Source organism: Macrobrachium nipponense, chromosome 21, assembly GCF_015104395.2.
Source record: "Macrobrachium nipponense isolate FS-2020 chromosome 21, ASM1510439v2, whole genome shotgun sequence".
NCBI lineage: Eukaryota > Metazoa > Arthropoda > Malacostraca > Decapoda > Palaemonidae > Macrobrachium > Macrobrachium nipponense.
In genome coordinates this window covers 47,771,282-47,795,856 of record NC_087212.1, presented here as the reverse complement: position 1 = coordinate 47,795,856, position 24,575 = coordinate 47,771,282, and the positions used below count along the sequence as shown (strand labels likewise).

The 24,575-nt window shown below is 42.8% G+C and overlaps 1 protein-coding gene across 1 annotated transcript in view; it reads right to left on the bottom strand.

Annotated features, from left to right (window-relative positions):
- Positions 1-235: 235 nt before the first annotated feature.
- LOC135198015 (solute carrier family 49 member 4 homolog) overlaps positions 236-24,575 on the bottom strand; it is a 142,354-nt gene continuing 118,014 nt past the window's right edge. The window contains 3 exon segments of the mRNA XM_064225366.1: positions 236-1,700; positions 8,253-8,325; positions 8,327-8,436. Of these exon segments, the coding sequence (XP_064081436.1) occupies positions 1,549-1,700; positions 8,253-8,325; positions 8,327-8,436 (335 nt within the window). The 3' untranslated portion in view covers positions 236-1,548.

The window sequence follows — 24,575 nt, the reverse complement described above, 5'->3', positions numbered from 1 at the left end:
ATCTTCACTCTCTTAAGAGTTTAGCTTCAGGATTCTCTAGGTCCAATCTTTATATGCAGATTCATGGGGCCCAACCCCCACCTCTTTTATTACTACACTACTGTTATTTGATAAAATTATTAGGACTATGGTCATCTAACTGAGTGAGAGAGAACAGGGATAATTGTTTTGAAAGGAGTATTTCAATAATTCAACATTCTGTTTTGAATATTTATCATAGGATTTAAAGTAAAAAAAAAAACTTATACTCTATTTTGCTTCTTAAAATTTATAATTACGTACACAATTTTGTAGTACCCTAAAAATTATTGAAATAAATTTTTCTAGGGGTCAGCTAGAATCCATAAGAATATATTCCAAAACCTAAAAATTCAAATGCCACATGCTCTCTCCATACTGAGTGACACATAATGGCACACAGTAAAATACTTTTGTAAGTATCAACAGTCAAATAAAAAGTTAAGTCTTTCTTGTATACATACTACTCCAACAGTATGCACAGTACATTGCAAAAGATATATATATTTAACCTCACACAATACAGCAAAACAAACATCAGAGAAAAATGCGTAAAAAATAAAAATGTAAACTTGTGTGAGACTGAGATGCATTTCTCATACTGCAAAAAATTTCAAATGGTAAAAAAAAGCAGTTGAAATTATTGACATTTGTAAAAATCCTATCATTCTACTTGAATACAAAATTCAAAAGATAATTTATATAAGATCTCTCCCCTGCTATTCAAAAATAACTATATATATATACAAGTATGAATATTTATATACATGTATCAAAATAAATACAGAGTAGCAACTCTCAATCACAGTGCAAAATAATGATCCTCGTTTATTTCTTTTATTTTATGTCTAACATCCTTTTGCAAGTTGGAAATCCAATGATAGCTTAAGAAAGTATATCAAATCCCATAATACCTAAATACACTCTACATATTTATCTTTAAAATAATAATAATGAAGAAACACTAAAACTGTAAAATAAAATCCAGTAAGAAATCAGTCTAGTTAATTGAAACACAAGAGCAAGGTTGACAAGAATAGTCTTCAAACAATTGGTGAAAAAGATCTGAATTACTTTGAGGTAGCATGTATTATAGTATAGATACAAAAATCAAGGAATAATACTCTTCATAGATAAATGAGGTTTAACTTCCACTAAATGAGAAACACTACTCCACTTCAACTTTATGAGATTATGACAATACAAAATATACTTTTCAGAGTCAAGTAAACTAGAACATACGATTACAAGTGTTAAGAATGTACAGTACTCCTATTATGTAAAGTATCTAAATTGTTTTCAACAAATAACTGTATTGTTACTCAGTACAGTGTTGTACTTGTCAGTTATACTTTACAGTTGCATTACATTGCTCACCAAGTAATTTTTGATATGGCTACATCCCCTGAAGGAAACCTATAAGTTTATATGCATACATTAAGGATTAAAAACGTATAACAGGCACTTAAGATCAGTCTTTGGTATAAAAGATCAACTTCCAGAATTGAGATGTACTTCACACACTACATACTATCGATGTTCAACTCCAGGAATATTTTCTGTAGTTTGAGTTTCTGGTACTTTATCAATAGATGTACGACGATATTCTTCTTTTACTAGTATCATTAACAGCACAACAACAAGGCCTTGGATGGCCAATATGTAGTCCATCCATAATACACCTGAAAAGACATACAATTAGTACCTAACAAATTTTTATTAACAATTAATTTTTTTTCTAGATATTAAAAACCAAAACCTTTTATATAGGTGTATCTTTCAGCACAAATGGGAACTATTACCAAACTTGGAAACAGGTGGTTAATCCAGTGATTAATAGGTGAAGATTGGGGTGAGTGGGGTGATGGTCACCTTCACTTGTCCTATGGTTGCATGGACTAGGCAGGGTAGTAAAGGTGGGATTAAACATAAAAGGCTATGGTTGGTATACTTAGGGAAACATATTTTTTTTATAAAAAATCTGCTTTTTGTTCCTACAGGAATAAAAACCATCACCTAGGTGGAAGGGTCAACCCCCTTCAACTACTGCATAAGAGAACCATCAGGGAACTGCCATGATCCTGGTCACCTTGCAGGCAGCTGAAGTTATGACTCCAGTAATCTCCTACTGGTCAGATGAAATAGCTGGCCACTGTAGTAGGGACTGTACCTGACTGCCCTTCTGAGACAAGAAGGGGTTATTCAAGTAAGAAACCATTCAGTAAACCTTGTCATCTCCTGTGGGAAACTTCAAAAAGTAGTTTGGTTCTGGTAAAACATAGAACATAGGTGCCACCAAACTAAACTCTTACCTAGTCTAGTCCCTTCTCCCATGTTGTTATGAGAAAGGATGAGGGAGGTGCCTCCAAGTCATTCACAAAGAGAGGAAGCCTCTGGTAAAACACTTTTACCCTGCCTGGATCCAGCATGTACTCTGGCACAGATGCTGCTCTTGAAATGACAAATTTTCTGAGACAATTTGCATTTTTCATAGCCACAAACCTGAGGTCTTAACAATAGAATAATTTCTAGCGCCTAGCTGGATCCTGTTGAATCGCAGATAAAAGCAAGGAATCTTGTAAGATCTGGCAACACGTGCATAAATTGGGAGAAGAGTGGTCAAGGAGCAAAAACCCACGCCACAGTGTCAGTCTTTCTTAAAACTGCCTGAACGAGAGTTGTGGTTGACCTCTCTGGGACTTTACCTGGTTTTCGATGCCCGTTTTCACTTGTGTTTGAGTGTGTATGTGTGCTGTTATTATGGCTGCTTCTGCTCCTTCTCGGCCTTGTCAACGTGTGTGCCCTGGAACTCTAGGTTTTCCGTGTTATCGTTTTTTGGCTTCGTCTGTGACGGATCGACTCGTCACTTGTAGTAGGTGCCATTCTAATGGTTGCACAATAACGAATCCCTGCATGGAATACCGCGTGTGGCCTAGAGAGCAGTGGAAGTCATTTTATAGTAAGAGGACCATTGTAGAGTTTCTACTCTTCCTTCGTGGGAGGGTTTTTCTTCTCTTCCCCACGCTTTGTCTCCCGCCGCTGTCATACCCATGCTAGCGTTGTGCCTTTGTACCCTTCCTTTTCTTCCATCGATTCGTCGTTGGAAGTATGGGGAATGGAATCAGTTACATATTCCATTTTCACCTCCAGGCTTACACCAAGCCTAGGTATGTAGCCTTGCCTCACAACCAAACACATTCAAATCCAATGCTTAGCAGTATGCCACTTCCCCTCTCCGAGTTCAGTTGCTTACCTGCATTGTCCTTGCTGCATTATAGCCTTTATTACCTAATAAAGAACCTACATTTCAAATGAGCTTGTTTTACTTTTCATCCAAACCAACATGGCACAGTATGGTATTACAGGAAGAGGTTACAAGAAACAGGCAAAGATACAGGAGACTTACAGAGGACCATACACCACGTTCATCTTCTAACAGTTAGAGCAAGAGTATTTTTTGGACTTCTACATAAAACTCAAGAACATTACAGAGGTAGTAAACATCTGTCCCAGTAGATTTTCAATTTGAGAGCAAACCCAGATGAAGATGATCATCCTAATGGGAGTCAGGGATGCACAACTAACTGAAAAACTCATAGCCCTCAACACCAACACCTCTCTACAGGATATTACCCACACATGTCACACCTATGAGGCCATCAAGAAAGCCACTTCTGCAATTTGTGTTTTGCCCTCTTGATCTACAGGAAGCAGGAAAAACATGAAAAGGGCGCCATCCCTACCACACAATCACAGAATGTTCCATGCCAATCATGCAACCACACACACAGATCCACAGAAACATGTCTAGCAGCAGACAGCACCTGCAGCAACTATGCCCACAATGGGCACTGGGCCAAGGTACAGAGGTGCCTGCCAGACAGGCCTAGTGCCGCCACTGCAACCGACTGGGACATTACTACAACTGCTGCCAGAAGAAGACAAGGGATGCCAAACAGGGTGTCACTTCCAGTGCCAAGCCTACTCCATCCTCTCCGGGCAAGAACCACAACTGTCATCGATGGGAAGACCCTCATCAATCAAGACACTGCAGCCAATCTCTGTTTCCTTCTCATATGGTGACATCACATCCAGGATTCAGATAGTTGCCAGAAAGAGGCGCTGACATCTCTGGAATGGGTCCTCAACAAGACAATGAAAGCAAGCTCATTAATTTATAGCCAGAAATCTAGCATTTGTAATATACAGTGTTCCCCCATATTCACAGGGGATGGGTACAAGACAACCCGCGAATAGATCAAACCCGCGAATAGTTAGAACTCCCCTCTAAAAATGCTTATATCTGCCTATCCTGAAAGTTCAAATTCCAAATGTATACTTAAAGTTATCATCCTACATCAAATATACCATTGCTATTATTAATATCATATCAGAGTCATCTGAAAAATTTTACTGTTAGAAAAATATATACACAACCAATCACAGATAGAGAGAGAGCATTATGATATAAAAAAATTGAGATAAACTTCTATAGGTTGAACAAGTGTATCTATTTGTCTATCTATCAATTCTTTTGCAGAGAGAGAGAGAGAGAGAGAGAGAGAGAGATGCTTATAACTGCCTATGCTTATAACTGCCTATCTAGAAAGTTCAAATGCCAAATGTATACCGTATGTAACATCCTGCATCAAATTTACCTAAATTATTATCATACATATTACTGTATTAATCTTTGAGATTATATCAATATAATTTCAAAGTCATCTTAAACATTAGTACCCTTAAAGATATATACAGTGATTCCCCCGTATACACGGGGGATGCATACCAGACCCACCCGTGAATGTTTAGAATCTGCGAATAGTTGGAACCCCTATAAAAAGGCTGAAAATGGCCTATTTTGGTAACTAAAATTCAAGAAAAACCCACTACAAATTTTTATACCCTTTTTTTAAATAGTTTTGTCACAAAAAGTGCAACTTATGATGAAAATTGATAAAAAAAAGGAATTTCTGGATATTTCTCATAGAATAATACCGTGAATAGGCAAATTTCCCATGAATAATGGGTAGATATGGTCCAGAGAGAACTCCACGAATCCGGAGAACACGAATACAGGGGGGGCCACCGTACATAAATACAGTATACTTCTAACACTTACAGCCAAGAGGGAGAGAGAAAGAGTTACCACTATGATATACATATCCTGTGAGAGAGAGAGAGAGAGAGAGAGAGAGAGAGAGAGAGAGAGAGAGAGAGAGAGAGAGAGAGAGAGCGAGAGAGAGAGGAGAGAGATGAAAGAGAGAGAGAGAGAGAGAGACGAGAGTCTGGGGGGGGGGGGGGGGGGGGGGGGGGGGATGAGAAGAGAGAGAGAGAGAGAGAGAGAGAGAGAGAGAGACATTGTCCTTACAGTATTTAAAAGTGTGAAATGGAAAGATTACTGAATTTATTTAAAATACTCACATATGAATTTGATAATTACAGTTATAGTATTATTATTATATTAGCAGATACGTACGTACACTTAACTTTACGAAACACATAAAAAAATGTAAGGAAAACATAAACTAAACTTTCCGAAACACATTAACAAAACTGTAACACTTAACTTTACAAAAAACTAAAATTAACATTTTTGTTTTGTCTTTTTTTTATTTTTACTCCTTTTTTTTTTCTCAAAATTTCAAGTTCTTCACCACTTTCAACTTTCTGTTTTTTAGTATCACTTGGTTCTTCCTTTTTGCTTACTACTCCTACTAAAGGCCTCTTTAAAAAATAACTATCCAAGGAAGTTTGCTCCTGCCTACTTTTGACAATGTTCCTGAAATGACACAGGCAAACGTCATCGAACTGTGCAAGCATACGACCTGTGTAAGCCTTTTCGGGGTGTCTCTTTTCTACGAATGATTGCACCTTATGAAAAGCAGCTAGAGCATCCTTAATTTCTGCCGTTGTCATAGAGTCGTCGCCCTCCTCCTCGCCGCTGCTAGAGAACTCCTCTTGAACGACGTTATGTTGCATGGCCTCCAACCCCTTCAGGTCATCCGTCGTAAGCTCCTCTTGGTGCTCCTCGAGAAGGTCATTGATGTCGTCCTCGTCGACAACCAGCCCCATGGACTTGCTGAGTGCAACGATCTTGTCAAGATCTGGTTGCTAAACAGTTTCAGGATTGTCAACTGTTTTTGAATCTGCAGCACCAGCTTCGCCCATGTTGAATCCCTCGAAGTCTCAGGCGGATACGGCATCAGGCCAGAGTTTCCTCCACAAGGAATTCAAGGTTCGCCTCGAAACCTCCTGCCAAGCTTGGTCAATGAGTCGGATGCATATTACGATATCGAAATGCTCCTCCCAAAATTCACGCAAGGTGAGGTTTGTGGTAACTGTGATGTCGAAACATCTCTTGAAAAGATGTTTCGTATACAGCTTCTTGAAGTTCAATATCACTTGCTGGTCCACGGGCTGGAGGAGAGGGGTGGTGTTAGGCGGAAGATAAAGAACCTTAATGAAGGAATAATCTGCTAGGATATCTTCCTCGAGGCCAGGAGGGTGAGCAGGGGCATTGTCCAACACCAGCAGGCATTTCAGAGGGAGGCGCTTCTCTTCCAAGAATTTCTTAACTGTCGGGCCGAAACACAGATTTACCCACTCGGTGAACAAAAGCCTCGTTACCCAGGCTTTCACATTAGCCCTCCACATCACTGGAAGCTTCTCCTTAAGCATTTTGTGGGCCTTGAAGGCTCGAGGAGTCTCGGAATGATAGACAAGAAGGGGCTTCACCTTGCAATCCCCACTGGCGTTGGAACAAAGTGCGAGCGTAAGCCTGTCTTTCATAGGCTTATGCCCAGGTAGCTTCTTCTCTTCTTCCGTGATGTACGTCCGACGAGGCATTTTTTTCCAAAAAAGGCCAGTCTCATCACAGTTGAAGACTTGCTGAGAACTGTAGCCTTCCTTGATCACCATCTCGTCGAACGTCTTTCTAAATGCTTCGGCCGCTTTCGTGTCCGAGCTGGCCGCCTCCCCATGCCGCACCACCGAATGGATGCCAGTCCGTTTACGGAATTTCTCGAACCACCCATGCGAAGCCTTGAAGTCTGGGGTTGGCGTTGATGTCCCTTCTCCTCCGTCGTCTTCGGCCTGGGCAATCAAATCGCCGAAAATAGCGCTGGCCTTGTGGCAGATTGCCATCTCCGTTATCGTATCGCCAGCGATTTCTCTGTCTTTTATCCAGACAAGAAGAAGGCTTTCCATTTCATTGTGCACGTGGGTCCTCTTGCTGGACAAAATAGTGACGCCCTTGGAAGGTGTAGCTGCTTTGATGACATCCTTCTGCTTAAGGATGGTCCCTATTGTCGACGGATTTCGGCCGTATTCCTTGGCGATCACACTCAATCGCATACCAGCTTCATACTTCTTGATAATCTCCATCTTCGTCTCCAAAGAGAGCGTCCTCTTCTTTCTGTGAATTTCAATTTTCTTGGGACACATGACTACGTATATACTGTACGTAATTATGTTATGTAGCACGTATACGTATGTAGTAAAGTTCTCACACAACACGACAAAGTATACTACGTACAACGAAATTACTAACGAATTTACGTTAATAAACGAAATCGTTAGAACGAACGAATACCGCGTGCGTACGATACAGATGATGCCGTGCAGTGGCCGAAGAAGCACGCCGCTAAGTAGATGCATCATGGGAGGGATGCTGACCAATAGGAGAGAAGGATCTCATGGCGGTGACTAGCATCAGGAACCAATGGGAGAGCGGGAGGATGGTGGCGAGTCTACTCAGTTGGCGGCGCGCGAGTTTCAAAATTGTTATTGGTGGTCCAGGCGAATCTTGGACTCTAGAGCAACAACCTTTCATATCTTGAACAATTTTCATATGTAGAGCCGTAAAATTTTTCGTATTTGCTTTCGTATCTCGAGTTTTTCGTAAGTTGAGCCTTTCGTATCTCGAGGTACCGCTGTATTTCAATTTACCCTTAGCTTCATAAACCAGGATTTTCTTAGCAATCCCTTAAATTTTGTATTTCTAAATTGTGAATATCACTGATAGGATAAAGCAGAGTCGGATCTGACTCTGATGTAGAAATGTTGTAAGCATGTATTGGAAGAATTATTCAAGAATCATGTAATTTATTGCCGTCCTTTGTAAATGTCAGTTAGGATAATCACGCAACTCAGCCTCACAATAATGGACTTAAGATGAAATAACAGTGCCAAATTATTGTCTTAAAAAGAAAAAAGTAAACCTTGTAACTTACTATCCATAGGCATCTGCATTGTTAACAGGAATATGACACCAACAACATTCCAGCACAAGGTAAGAAATCCACCCAACAACGCCCGCTGATACAGGGTAAGCCAGCTCTACAGCCAACTCGAAAAAAAGCGGTGAACAGGCATAATTGAAAGATGACCCTATTATTACACTAACGAACAGGAACACTGAAATTAAAATAAAGAGAAACGGTCAGCATTAATAAAATGATATTGTCATGATACAATAAAGTTTGTTCATACTTACCTGACAGATATATATAATCAAGTACCCACCCACCTCCCCTCAGGGGACAGTGGTAAAGAAAATCTGAATAGAAAATGGGAATGGTTCCCGGTATCCGCCTCCCAGCGGTGGGAATGGGTACTAACCACCTAGCCGACCACTGCGTTTGCCGGGAGTTCTGAAATTCTGTCGGTCGTCAGAGAATACAGCTATATATATATCTGTCAGGTAAGTATGAACAAACTTTATTGTATCATGACAATATCATTTTGTTCATGACACTTACCTGCCAGATATATATATATAGCTGAATCCCACCATTGGAGGTGGGAAGGGACAGAATAGAAGGATTTTGGAAACATTTCACATGCAGATGATTGACATCTTGGTTCCCTACCTGTTAGCATAGCTGACTTCTGATTACTGTCACCCAAGCCGGCTTCTGCTTAACTAGAATTTCCAGCAAGGTAGTGACCTGTATAGCTGGATAGTTCTAGATGATCTGTCAACGGGAGCGTGACCACAATGTGACTAGACCATATTGACCATACTGAAGACAACGAAGCATAAAAAATACCACCTAACTTAGCCTCACTAAAGTTAGTCCCATAACTTTCAGGCTAATTAAAGGGAAGACCGCCTCAAGGGGCCAACCCTACGACCGTAAAATACAAACCCATAATTAAAATCACACACATTCATTTTCTAAAGAATGGGGTTCGTATTGCTTCTCGTCCCCAATACTGTATCCGCGGAAATGTATGGTCCAAGCGAGTAGCAATTCTCATATGTCGCCTTCACATCTCTGAGGTAGTGTGAAGCAAACACAGAGTTGCTTCGCCAAAATGTGGCACCCAGGATATCACTGAGTGCCATATTTTTCTGAAAAGCCACCGAAGTAGCTACCGCTCTAACCTCGTGAGCATTAACTTTTAGCAGTTTAAGATCACCATCCGTGCAGGATGAATGAGCTTCCCTGATGGTGTTTCTCAAGAAGAACGCCAGTGCGTTTTTAGACATTGGTAATTCCGGCCTCTTGACCGAACACCACAGGTTGTCTGACGGGCCTCTACATTGTTTGGTCTTTTCCAGATAAAATTTGAGAGCTCTGACAGGGCACAAAACTCTCTCCGGCTCTCGTCCGACGAACTCTGATAACCCCTTGATATCAAAGCTTTTAGGCCAGGGGTTGGATGGGTTTTCGTTCTTCGCTAAGAACGAGGGGCTCAGCGAACACACCGCATTGTGTTCTCTGAAACCCACATGTTTACTCATAGCTTGGATTTCGCTAACCCTCTTAGCTGTTGCCAAAGCGGTTAGGAAAATAGCTTTCCTAGTTACATCTTTCAAAGAGGCAGCGTGCATAGGCTCAAATGGGGCTGACATTAAAAACTTTAAGACAACATCTAAATTCCATGAGGGAATCTTGTCTCGTGGAGCTTTTGATGTTTCAAAGGACCTCAATAGATCGTGAAGATCTTTATCATTTGATAAATCCAAGCCTCTGTGTCGAAAGACCGTTGATAGCATACTTTTGTAGCCTTTAATCGTTGACACTGAAAGTTTGTCTATCTCTCTAAAATGTAAGAGAAAATCAGCAATCTGGCTCACAGAGGTCGTGGAGGAGGAAATATTTTGCCTTCTACACCAACCTCTGAAGACAGCCCACTTCGATTGGTAGACAGCTTGGGAAGATGTTCTTCTAGCGCTGGCAATAGCTCTAGCCACCGATCTTGAAAAACCTCTCTCTGGCCAACTTTGGATAGTCTGAATGCAGTCAGGAACTCAGAGCGGAGAGGTTTCCGTGATACCTCTCGAAGTGGGGCTGTCTGAGTAGATCGATTTTTTCTGGAAGTGTCCTTGGGAAATCTACCAGAAATGACATGGCCTCTGTGCAACCCAGTTCGCTTGCAGGCCAAAAGGGGGCGATCAACGTCATTCTTGCTCCTTCCGACGCCGCAAACTTCCTTATTACCTCTCCCAGGAGTTTGAATGGAGGAAAGGCATAGAGATCCATCCCCTTCCAATTCCAAAGCATGGCGTCTATTGCTATTGCTCCTGGGTCTAGAACGGAGAGACAAATAGGAAGCCTCTTCGTTTTTGCTGTCGCGAAGAGGTCTACCAGTGGGCGTCCCCAAAGTTTCCACAACTCCTTGCAGATCTCTGGATGGAGAGTCCATTCGTTTGGAAGCATTTGATGTTGACGGCTGAGGAGATCCGCACGAACGTTCTGCTGTCCTGAAACGAACCTCGTTAGAATCGTTACATTTCTCAGCTTCGCCCAAAGTAAGATTTCCCTCGTTTATCCTGAACAGGGAGCGAGATAGAGTTCCTCCCTGTTTTTTGAGATATGCGAGCGCCGTGGTGTTGTCCGAGTTGACTTGTACAATTCGTCCCACAATCCTTGACTCGAAGCATTGAAGTGCCAAACGAATCGCCTCTAGCTCCTTGAGGTTTATGTGCCAGGACCTCTGTTCCCCTCTCCAGAGGCCTGACACTTCTTCCTCCCCCAATGTTGCTCCCCAGCCCGTCATGGACGCGTCTGAGAACAACACTAGGTCTGGGCTCAGAACTTTGAGGGACACTCTTTGATCGATTGAGGGATTCTCAAAATCTCGTCTAGGTCTTTCTTGTTCTTCCAGTTGTCTGCTAGGAAAAACTGAAGCTGTCTGAGGTGCAGCCTTCCCAGAGAAACAAATTTCTCCAGCGAGGAAATGGTCCCCAGCAGACTCATCCATTCCCTCGCCGAGCATATTTCCTTCTCTAAGAAGACCGATACTTTCTCTAAGCATTTTAGCTGACGTTCTATGGATGGAAATGCTTGAAAAGCCACTGAATCCATCTGAATCCCCAGATACACGTTGGACTGTGTGGGAATCAGATGGGACTTCTCGAAGTTGACCAGAAGGCCCAGGTCCTTCGTCAGCTGTAATGTCGTATGTAGGTCCTCCAGACACTGTTCCTTTGACGTGGACCGGATCAGCCAATCGTCTAAATAGAGTGAGACTCTTATCTTTGAGAGATGGAGCCATCTTGCTACATTTCGCATCAGAAGCGTGAATATCATAGGGCTGTACTCAGCCCGAAACAGAGAGCTCTGAATTGGAAGACCTGTCCTTTCAGAACAAATCTGAGGAACTTCCTGGACCGAGGATGTATCGGAACATGGAAATAGGCATCTTGGAGATCCAAGGACACCATCCAATCTCCTGGTCTCAGGGAAGCTAAAACAGACTGTGCAGTTTCCATCTTGAATTTTATTTTCCTTACAAAAAGATTCAGCCTGCTTACGTCTAGGACAGGTCTCCATCCTCCCGAGTGCTTCGGAACAAGGAAAAGCCTGTTGTAGAAGCCTGGAGAGTTCCGTGACACGACTCTTTCTACTGCTCTCTTTTCCAACATCTGATAAGAGGGCGAAAGGTCTATTGGTTCTATGCTTAATGGTGGTTTCGATAGAAACGGGATTTTGTAACCTTTCTCGATCACTTCGAGTGACCAAGAGTTCGCCCCTCTTATCCTCCATGTCTTCGGCGAATAGAGCGAGTCTCGCCCCGACTGGTGTCTGGAGGGCCGAAAAGTCATTTCTTTCCCCCTGGTTTTTGTGAGGGGCTCTGCCCCTAGGGAAACTCCTCCCTCGAGCAGCAGCTCTTGAAGAGGGCTCTTCCACGAAAGGGCTTATAATTCTTCCTAGAAGCTTGCGTGGTTCTTGAAGACATCTGATCAGCAGGACGTTTCGAAGACCGAGACAATAAGTCCTGCGTCGCTCGTTCTTGGAGATTTACTGATAAATCCTTTACCATCGATTGTGGAAAAAGATGAGCAGAAAAGGGAGGCGAACAAACAATTCTGCTTTTTGCGCTGGCGACACTGACTTAGCTGTGAATCTACAGAAGAGTGCGCGTTTCTTCAGAACTCCCGACGCAAAATGTGATGCCAGTTCGTCGGAGCCATCTCTTACTGCTCTGTCCATGCATGACAAAATACTCGCTAAGTCCTCCAATGAGATGGAATCTGGGCTTCTAGACAGAACATCCAAGACGCCCAAACACCAATCTAGAAAGTTAAAAACTTCCAAAGTTTTATAAAGGCCTTTGAGATGGTGATCTATCTCCGACATTGTCCACGAAACTTCGCTGATGCCAGGTAAGACTTCTAGAGCTTCCACTAAGTTGGCGAAATCCCCTTGTGCGGAAGCGGGGATTCTCAAACCTGCTTCCTCTTCTGTCTCGTACCACTTCCCCGATCTTCACTAAGCCTTGTGGGGGGGAAGTGCAAAAGAAGTCTTGCCCTTTGTCTTTTTGGATTCCATCCAATCATGGATTCTTTTAAAAGCCCTTTTAGTCGAGAGCGAGGTGGCCATTTTGACAAAATTTGGAGTCTTCCTTGCCTTCGAAGAGGTTAGTTGCGAAGGTGGAGAGAGAGGAACTGGAGCTCGGAACTTCTTGGGAAACAAATCTTTTAAAAGACGAGTCAAAGTCTTATAATCCACAGAGGATGAGGTTGTAGGATCCTCCTCCTCTTCCGAAACAGCCTCGCTTGACGATTTATTTTCTAATGGAGACATAGCCTTATTCTGCATTGAACGAGAAGAAACCAAAGTTTCACCTCCCTTTCGAACCGTAGGTTTTGTGTTTGAAATCAATTTTGAAGAGGAGAGTCTGCTATGTTCTCCTAACCTTGACTTTCTCTCCGAATTTTCCAAACTGACGTCATACGATTTCTCTTGACGAGCACTGATATTGTAGTTCTTACTACCTTGAAGCATATGGCGCTTAATCTTCTGACTAGCGACCTGTTCTTTTCTTCTCAGGGTGACTTTATGCATCGGACGCCTAGCGCCCTCAAAAGCGTCCTCATTTGCGTCCTGGAAAGCGTCCTCATTTGCGTCCTGGAACGCGTACTGATATGAAGGACGACGAGCGTCCTTACTAGCACTACGCCTCGCGTCCTCAAAAACGTCCTCATCTTCATCTTCATATCCTTCTTCTGAACTAATATCGTGCGTCTGAAGTCTCTCCAGCCGACGTTTCCGACCCCGAGCGTCCCGAGAAGCGTCCTTACGAGCGTCCTGGTTAGCAAAGCATTTGTTTTGTTGAATATTCTCTTCCTGTAAGTCAAGATCAATTCCTCCCAATTTTATTTCTGAGCGATCCTTCTGAACGTTCTTCGACTCTGGGAAAAGACGACGGCGGCCGCCTGTGCGGCACCTATTGTCTTTTTCTTTACCGCCAATACTTCTAGAGACTCTCTCAGCAGGACTGCTTGCGCGTTCCTGATTGAGTCGATGAGGTCTAGAAGGCGACGGATCAGACGAAGAACGAAGAGAAGCCGCAGGAGAACGTCTAGATTTCTTGACGGGTAGCCAAAGATCTTTTTTACGACTACGTGATCTTTCCTCTTTCTTGGCGAAAAACGTATCCAACTGTTGACGAATCGCTTCGAGAGTCTTTTTTGATGGTGAAGAACCATATGATGGAATGAACCTTTGAGAAGATGGGCGAGGGGACGCCTTCTTCCTTCTCTCCGGACTCGAATCAGGACGCTCAGAAAGCGTCCTAAATCTCTTATGCGGGATACTGTCTTCGAAGTCTTCCGGAGAAGACCGAAGCGTAAATCGAGGCGGAGGACGCTCTCGATCTCCCGATGAAGCATCCTCTTCCATCATACCTTTCCTAAGAGGGCGAGAAAGACGATGGCCGCCAGTGCGATGTCTTACGTCTTCCTTACCACTCTCACTTGGAGAGGCTGCGTACTCTTCCGTAAGACCTTTCCTAAGAGGGCGAGAAAGACGATGGCCGCCAGTGCGACGTCTTACGTCTTCCTTACCACTCTCACTTGGAGAGGCTGCGTACTCTTCCGTAAGACCTTTCCTAAGAGGGCGAGAAAGACGATGGCCGCTTGTGCGACACCTTACGTCTTCCTTACCACTCTCAGTCGGAGAGGTCTTCCGAGATTCCCACCCACGGTGAGGTGAGGACGTCTCGGAGGAAGAGAAGCATTCCTTCAAGATTCGAGCTTGCGCGCGATCTTTGGCAGCCTGGGATGCGTCTTCAGGATCTGCCGAAGGGACGCCAGACCGGTGTTTAATTCCCGTAACCCTCCTTCGGCCTTCGACATGTCCATTCCCTGTGTTCTGGGAGTCCGACAGAGGTCTCAACCTGGAGGCATTATAGGACCGATCTGACACCCCCTCCACTTCACTAGGGGCACTAACATTATCACTACACTTTTGCACATTAGATTGTAGCACTTTCATTTTCGATTCAAGGTTCCGAATCGATTCTAAAATGGTAGAAAGGGCATTCCCTTCGGTAACAATCACTTCCTTATCTGAAGGAGAAATTATAGGGTTATGCGTAGCATGTTCTACATTTATGTTAGATTGAGCAACTTTACTTTGACTTTTAACAGAAGCACTCCTGGAGGAAGACCTCCTAATTCTGTCACGCTCAAGTCTACGAATGTAAGATTCATACGCCTTCCATTCGACATCAGTTAACACTTCACATTCTTTACACCTATCATCCAACAAGCAAACATGCCCTCTACAATTCACACACACTGTTTTACACCTATCATCCAACAAGCAAACATGCCCTCTACAATTCACACACACTGTGTGAGGATCTACCGAGGCTTTTGGTAGCCTCACCTTACATTCTTCTACACCACACACCCTGAAACTAGTAGAACTAGATCCAGACATCTCAATTCTAAGAAAAATCAAAGCCAAAATCAAAATCCAAACCACAATAGCGTATGCCAAATCACTAAGCCAAGTCCGAAACCAAAAGACAATCCAAATACTCAAGTGACAAATGAAGTTTTCGAAATCCTAAAGCGGGGAGGTCTGTAAACAGATGTTTTACCAACCGGCGACAGAAGAAAATCTGAATAGAAAATGGGAATGGTTCCCGTATCCGCCTCCCAGCGGCGGGAATGGGTACTAACCACCTAGCCGACCACTGCGTTTGCCGGGAGTTTTGAAATTCTGTCGGTCGTCAGAGAATACAGCTATATATATATCTGGCAGGTAAGTGTCATGAACAAATATACAATTATATTTCAATCAAGCTTAACACCTTAACTGAAAATACTTTAATATTACTACAAATAAGGTATATAAATAAAGTATATATTATTTATTCTAATGGTATATTACACTGAATACTATATTTATTGCCAATTGTTAAAAAAAATTGTTATGATACAATAAAGTTTGTTCATACTTACCTGGCAGATATATATATAGCTGTATTCTCCGAAGTCCGACAGAATTTCAAAACTCCCGGCACACGCAGTGGGCGGCCAGGTGGTTAGTACCCATTCCCGCCGCTGGGAGGCGGATATCAGGAATCATTCCCATTTTCTATTCAGATTTTTCATACCACTGTCCCCTGAGGGGAGGTGGGTGGGGACTTTAAATTATATCGTATAATCTGCAGGTAAGTATGAACAAACTTTATTGTATCATAACAATAACATTTTGTTCATGAAACTTACCTGTCAGATATATATATAGCTGAATCCCACCATTGGAGGTGGGAAGGGACAGAATAGAAGGATTAGGAAACACCTCAAGTGCAGATGATTGACATCTTGATTCCTTACCTGTTAGCATAGCTGACTTCTTGATTACTGTCACCGAAGTCTGCTTTTGCTTTACTAGAGTTGCCAACAAGGTAGTGACCTGTGTAGTTGGTGCGCTCTAGATGATCTGTCAACGGGAGCGTGACCACAATGTGACTAGACCATATTGACCATACTGTGAGGGCAACAAAGCTAAAACCATCACCTGACCTAACCTATCGAAGTTAGTCTCAAGCGACCAACCCTTCAAAGTTAAAAGCACACCTATCCCTTTTCTATAGGATAGGATTCGTGCTGCTTCCTGCCTCCAATAATATTTCTACGGATATGTATGGTCCTAGCGACTCACAGATCTCATATGTCGTCTTCACATCCCGTCGGGAGTGTGAAGCGAACACAGAGTTGCTTCGCTCAAACGTGGCACTCAGGTATTACTGAGTGTCATGCTCTGTTGAAATGCTTCCGAGGCCGCGCCCTCACCTCATGAGCATTTACTTTAAAAGGTTTCAAATCTTTGTTCAAACATGACGAATGAGCCTCTGAGAAAGACTCCTTAAAAATAACGCCAGGGCGTTCTTTAACATGGGCAAGTCTGGTCTTTTTACGGAACACCGCAGATTGTCCGAATGACCTCGACTTTCTTTAGTTTTATCAAGATAAAACTTGAGAGTCCCGACAGGGCACAGGACTCTCTGTGGCTCTTGCCCAATAATTTGTGCCATCTCCTTGATCTCCAGGTCTCTGGGCCAAAGGTTAGACGGGTTTTCGTTCTTAGCAAGAACGGAAGGCTTAGAGGACACCGAATTATGTCCTCTAAAGCCAAAACCTCTGATGATGGCTAAAACCTCACTAACCCTCTTTGCCGTAGCTAGAGTGGTTAGAAAATTAGCCTTTCTGGTTACGTGTATTAAGTTTACAGAAAGGAGAGGTTCGAAATGCTTTGACATCAGGAACTTCAGACTACGTCTAAGTTCCATGCCGGAAGCTTCGATCTAGACAATTTCAAGATTTCCACAGACCTCAAAGATCGTGAAGGGCTTTGTTGTTTGACAGATCCGAATCTCTGAGCCTAGAGGCCGTCAACATATTTCCGTATTCTACAATAGTTGGGACTGCTAGCTTATCCCATACTTCAGACGGAATGGGAAGGCGGTAAAGTAATTCACAGAGGTCAGAGGTGGAGGAACAGTCATTCTTCCTGCCCTATGTCCAGAAACGGCCCACTCCGATTGGTACACTGCAAAATATGCAGCCACCTGCTTTGCTTTGGCAATGAGACTTGCAATTAATCTTGAAGATCCTCTCGCTTCTTGACAGTCTGAACGCATTCAGACTCAGAGCGGAGAGATTTTAGGTACCTCTCGAAGTGAGGCTGTTAGAGTAGACCGATTCTCTCGGGAAGGGTCCTTGGAAAGTGCTCTCTGAAGGACGTGACCTCTGTGAATCCAGCCTCTCGAAGGCCAACATGGGGCGATCAGCGTCTTTCTCACTCCCTCTGACGCCAGCGATTATCTTATTATATTTCCTAAGCTTTTGAATAGGGGAAAAGGCTAACCAACTCATCCCCATTCCATACTATAGGATGACGTCTATTGCTACCGCTCTCGGATCGAGAATAAGAGCGCAACGTAGAGGAAGCTTCTTCGTCTTCAATATTGCAAAGAAATCTACGTAAGGACGTCCCCAAACCAAAAGTCTCCACAAACTCTCGACATACTTCTAAGCGAGGATTACTCAAACGTCAGTAGTTGCTGCCGTCGATCGAGAAGATCCGCACGGACGTGCAATCGTGTAACGAACCTCTTAAGGATCGTTACGTTCCGTGCCTATAGCCGATAACCATCTCTCTGTTCTTGGGATATGAGAGAGCTGCGGAATTATCTGAGATGATTTGGACCACTCGACCAAAAACCTCACTCTTCGAGGAACTGGAGAGCCAACCAAATTGCTTCCAATTCTTTTAGATTATGTGCCAGGACCTCTGTCCGGATGCCTGGCTCCCTCTCAGTATCACCTGAGGTGATCCTTAACCCAGTGAGAGACGTTTAGAATTATCTCTAGATCTTTGATGTTATTTCAGTTCTCCTGTAGGAAAAAACTGTAGAGGTCTGAATTGCAGTCTATTCAGGGAAACAAGCTTCTCCAGCGAGTAAATGGTCCCCAGCAGACTCATCCATTCCCTCACTAAGCATGCTTCCTTCCCTAATAAGGCTGCGCTTTGCATAAGCAGGAGAGCATTATTATAGTGCTATGCTGCTGGTAGACTCGTACAGAATTCTGTTACAGTGCGGTAAGCAGCGCCGAACATGTCTAAGAGATATCTCTGTTGAAAATTTCTTAGCAAAAGGAAGTCGTTTATTCATGATTACCAGAAATCCCCTCAACCCGAGGCGAAAGTCATGATTGTAGTGCAGAGATACGGTTCGTAAATCAATCCCGCGGGAGAGAGAGACGTAACCGACCGAGCATTACAACGAGCTACCTAAAACTGAGTTGGTGACAGTGTGTCACACTGTGACAGTTACAGGCAGCAGCTTATGTTCACCTTCTCGCAGTCTTATGCCGAGTTGCCAGCTATTCTATTCATCTAAGGAATAGATTTTCCATTATTTGAACAGAAACTCTCAAGTTGGCATATTTAAGCGAAACAGAATTCGCTAAATACATAAGCTGATTTTGTGTTGTCGTAACATTACGCTTAATTAACCAAATGTTAAATCGGAAACTCCTGGAAAGTTGCCGGGAGTACCGATTAAATATACTGCGTCATCAACAATGACAGCAACCTCTCGTTTCGCACTATTCTGCCTGAGTTACCAGCTACTCTCTTCTATGAAGGAATAGGTTCGTTACTATTATCGATCATAAGGAAATTCTCAAGCAGGCATATTAAGCGAAACATAATTCGCTAGATGCAGAAGCTGATTTGGTGTTGTTGTAACAAAACCTTTAAGCATTGTCCTTACACCGGAAACTCCTGGAAGTTTGCAGGAAGGACCGATTAAATACGCTTAAAATAACAGTCCTTTCGGTTGCCATCTGTAGAGGTAACTACGATATGCGTATATGACTTGAACTTTACATTAGTAATATGACGCGAAGATAAAATATATAAGTATTGCAGTCACTTGAACATCTAATTCTCTACTACATTCTTTCCTCGACGAGGAAGAGAGAGAGAATGGAAATCGACTGTCTTCGTTCTCTTTGCCAAGAGAAGGAATAATATTATTCAAATGGAAATCCTCAAGTGAGAACCGAAGATCGAAAAGGAAAGTTCAAGCTTCTTATGATATTGGACATAAGACTTCATGGACGTAGTCTATAAGTCTTTTTCCTGGATGAGCCTCTGACTAATGAATGAGAGCTCTTTCAAAATTTTGTTACTTATCCGCTTATGCGATAAAATGTTATTAAGAACTTTGTCAATGAGAACTAACCCAATTGCATGACGGAAAGTAATCCAGGAATTCGAGCATATAGCCTTCCCGATTCCCGCAGAAATCGAGGAAGGGGCAGGATTCCTGATTAGAGACTGGGCTTACGACAGGAAGGACCTTAATGTTCCCCTTCGGCAGCGCAATCCCGAAAGCAGACGAGGCGTTTTATGACACCGAAATCTGCTTACAGTTTTCCTGGAATTCATCAAGTGATGGATTCTATTGAACGCTCCCTTCGTAGAAAGCGAAGTAGACATCTTGACGAGACCAAACTCCTTCCTCTTCTTCGACAACGCCCTCTTGAAGAGCGTTCTTGCAGGAATCCTGCCGAACGTCTTGATGCGTAGGACGCCTATCGTTCTGAAGAACGTCCTGGCAAGTGCTCTACCGAGCGTCATTGTAACATCTTGCGTCTTAGTAATGCAAATGAACATATCCAGAAACGCGCTCAAAAAAGGAACGCCGAGCGTTCCGAAAGGCATCCTCGCGAGGTGCTTGCCGAACGTCCTAATTGCATTCTTTGAGCGTCTTGAAGGGCGTCCGGAATAGAAGAGCGACGAACATCAAGGGAAGCGTCATAGTGAATGACGTGCGTCAACACGAGTAACTTGAGAGGCTTCCTGGCGAGGGGAGAGCCGCTCATGAAACGCGAGCGTCCTAAGCATAAGTACGGTGATCGTCATCAGGACGAGTCTTAAGGACGTTCGCCACTCTTGACAAAAACGACGGCCGGCTGTGCGACATCTTGCGTCTTTGTCACGCTCATCGACACTGCCGAAGGGCATTTAAAAGGACGCCTATGTGTTCTTGGGTATGAGGAATTCTTTGCCCTTCTCCTGTCGAAAACTAGGATAGTCTGTCCAGTGTCATCTCTGTCCGCTGACAGAGCGTCCCTTAGGGACGAGTAAGATGCGTCTTGGCGAGCTGTTTGACTATGCAAATCAGCTTGCCGGACGTCAAGCTTATGAGCTTGAACAATATCCCGTTTCGTAGTAAAGCGAACGTCACATAACGTATACATAGCGCCATGAGGGGAGGAGGGAGGGGAGCGTCTTGGAAAGCAAGAAAACAATCCTTGCTACAAGAGTAAAGACGTTCCTTCCTCTCGATAGAGCGTTGAATGTCTCGAAAGGCGTCCTCGTGTAAGACATCGAGCGTCTTCCAAAAAGCTTATCAATGTTTATGACGTCGAGCGTCTTCTGAAAGGCCACCCGAAAAGCGTCCTGGAGAGCCGCACGCTGCTCCTGAAGTGTGAGAGCACTATAGGAAGACGTAAGGCTATCGTCTCCAAGACGGCCTTAGACCTTCGTTACCTTCTAACAAAGACGGTGGCCGCCTGCGAGGGTCCTGCCTTAAGGACATTTTTAATCTCTTGACCAAGACGACAGCCGCCTGTGCGACATTTTGCGTCTTTGTCACGCTTACCGATATTAAGTCAAGCCGAAGGGACGCCAGATCAGTACTCTGACGCTCCCTCCTGACGAGAGAGAGGACGTGAAGCATCCTCTTCTCTAAAGCTTCTTTTTTAGAGGGCGCGAGTCCTTTCGAGAGCTCCAACCTTGCGGGGAGGACGCCTCGGAGGACGAGAAGCAATCTTTCATGATTCGTGCACGTGCACGATCTTTGGCAGCCTTATCCTGCCGAAGGGACGCCAGATCGGTGGGGGGTTCCCGTAACCCTCCTTCGGTTTTCAACTTGCCCCCTCCCTGGTCCTGGGAGTCCGACAGAGGTTTAGACCTAGAGGCGTTATAGGACCGATCTGACGCCCCCTCCACAACACTAGGGGCAAAATCAACATCACTACACTCACAACACTGATTGGAGAGCGAGCACTTTTTCAAGCTTACTTGATGTAATCCACCATAATAGAAAGGGCATTACCTCTCACAGACACTTCCTCTAGGCCCGTAAGCCATACCACAGGGTTAGGCAAAATAAAGTCTACTGGAGGTTAGTAGGTTCATTATCCTAACTTCTGTTACTGTGGAGGAAGACCTCCTGATTCTATCACGCTCTAATTTGCGTACATACGAATCATACGTCTTCTTTCGGAATCAGTCAACATTACACTAATTACATTGATCTTTCAACAAAGAAAACATGTAAACGTCATGTATACTAAGCGAGTGTCTACCGAAGGTTTCGGTAGCCTCCCCTTACCCGTTGCAGACAACAAAGTCTGAAACTAGGCTAACTAGATTCAGACATCATATGCAATGAAACAATTTAAATTAATTTATGATAGCGTATGCCTAGCCACAAATCCAAGTCAATCATTCAAAAAATAAGTAGGATACTTAAGCGGCTAATGAAGTTTCAAAATCCTAGGCGGAGGTAATGGAAACAGGTGTTTTCACTACCGCGACAGAGAAAAATCTAAATAGAAAATGGGAATGATTCCTGATATCCGCCTCCCAGCGGCGGGAATGGGTACTAACCACCTGGCCGCCCACTGCGTGTGCCGGGAGTTTTGAAATTCTGTCGGACTTCGGAGAATACAGCTATATATATATCTGACAGGTAAGTTTCATGAACAAAATAGTATTTATTTCTACTTCATCCACAATAATTAACTTTGGTATAAATTAGACATTTGTTTGATTTGAACAACGCAGAATCATGTCAGATATATAATTTCATATTCTCATCTTTTGCTTTATGATTTTCCTCAAGCTTACAATATAACTGAAAATACTTTAATATTCCTACAGCAGAGGCTTCTACATTCTGTTTCTACTTCACTTAATTAATTTTCTTGAGTGTAAATATGACAGCTGTTTGATGTGAACAACACAGAATCATGTCTAGGATATATTTTCATATTTTCCACTAGAAATGTGGAATTTTTTGTTCATCTGTGCATTTCTTAAATCCTTTCGCAAATAATGGGTGTGCCACACCCAACTCCATAGAAACCATGTGGTCTTCTTAATCATAGATGAAGGCTAGCTGCCATCTCAATCACCCTCAGTCCACTGTTACTGTGGCTAAGACGGTAACATTGTTTAGCTCTCCATGGGTTTTTTTTTCATAGGCTTATTTTTGGCATTTCACACCTTACTATGAACATCACAAGGTATGTTAGCCTTTATCAGTGGAAAAATGGAAGGAAATGGAAAAAAATTAATATGAGAGTCTTGAGATCAAAATAGATGAAAACTACAGTGTTTTGTCTCTACTGAGTGTGAGCGATTGCTTAACTGATTTATAGACTTTTGGCATACATGCCAAGCATGGGGCAACTGAGGCCATTCAGCACTGAAACGGAAATTGACAGTGAAAAGGTTTGAAAGTTGACAGTGATAAAGTTTGAAAGGTGTAACAGGAGGAAAACCTTGCAGTTGCACTATGAGGGTGGACAATAAGATGGAATAGAGAATATGAAAGGGGGGAGAAGTAAGGAAATCAAGAAGTATAGCCTTAGTAGGAATAAATATCATGTAGTTGACATTTGCAGGAACACATAAGTATATAAAAAAATTATGTATGCCAACTTTCAGCTTAGAAAAAAAAGTGCCCATCATTTGGAGGTCACAGCAGGTGGTCCTTGGATTTGGGGACCATGTAACCAAGGACAAATGAGACTTGGGAAAGTGTATACCAAAGGACAAGTCTAGCCTTTAGAAGTTTATCTGTCTGTTTGTTTGTATGGTGTTTTTACGTTGCATGGAACCAGTGGTTATTCAGCAACAGGACCAACGGCTTTACGTGACTTCCAAACCACCTTGAGAGTGAACTTCTATCACCAGAAATACATATCTCTAACAAAAGTTTATCTGGGGACACTCCATAACCATGTAGTCACTTCTGCCATTTTTTGTAAGTTTTTATTTGTTACCCATGCAGCATTATTTTTATTTTTATTTTTTTAGTTATGTGGTCAAACTAAAGTACGAAAGTTGAAATATATTTTATATGCATTTTAAGATGTAAAATTTTAATTACCAAGGTATTTTTATTTTTCCACTTTTGTATTCTAGGGCTAAGAGTAATGTATTCCCTATAAAATACCTTGACCAGGACCTTTTTAACTAAGATACTCAATTAAACAAAGACAGGTTCTTCAAATAAAATGTCTTCATTGCTTTCACAACAGATGCTTATGTATTATCTAGTAGATATTATAATATATAATATTACAGAAGGTAGTACTTTGGTATTTGACAAAGAGAGGAAAGTACTGGAAAAGTTAGCTGAAATCATGTACTACTATAAAAGAACAAGGATATTACTAGTGTTATACCAAGCTGACAAAATTACTATGAAATCTGGCACAGTGATTTAACTGATGAAACCTAGCTTTTATTAAGTTTCTCCACCATATCATATTATTAACTTTATTGCCATTATTCTCTCTCTCTCTCTCTCTCTCTCTCTGTTTTGCTGTAAACTATTTTATTTCTTGGTTTGTTTGTTTGTATGGTGTTTTTACGTTGCATGGAACCAGTGGTTATTCAGCAACGGGAACAACGGCTTTACATGACTTACGAACCACGTCGAGAGTGAACTTCTATCACCAGAAATACACATCTCTCACTCCTCAATGGAATGACCAAGAATTGAACTCGCGACCACCAAGGTGGGACACCAACACCATTCCAACCACGCCACAGAGGCGCTTATTATTATTATTTTTTTATCTTGATGAAGGTGTGTGCATAAGCCTTCAGGGGTGCACAGAAGAGTGGAGTGAGTGACCTAGCACTAGCATTGGTCATCTCATGGTACAAGGAGTGTATATGAGAGAGAGAGAGAGAGAGAGAGAGAGAGAGAGACCTTACCTTACAGACCTTACATCTTGTTCGGGTTGCCCCAGGTCCCTCAGTGTGAGGCACCTCTAATGTCTACCAGAGAGTTGCTAGTACATCTTCCGGTATATTTTGCATCTTCCAATCTTGGATGGTCTGGGATGCAGTTTAGATATTTGTCGAGCTTATTCTTAAACACATCTACGCTCACTCCTGATATATTCCTCAGATGAGCTGGCAACGCATTGAATAGACGCTGCATTATCGATGCTGGTGCGTAGTGGATTAATGTCCTGTGTGCTT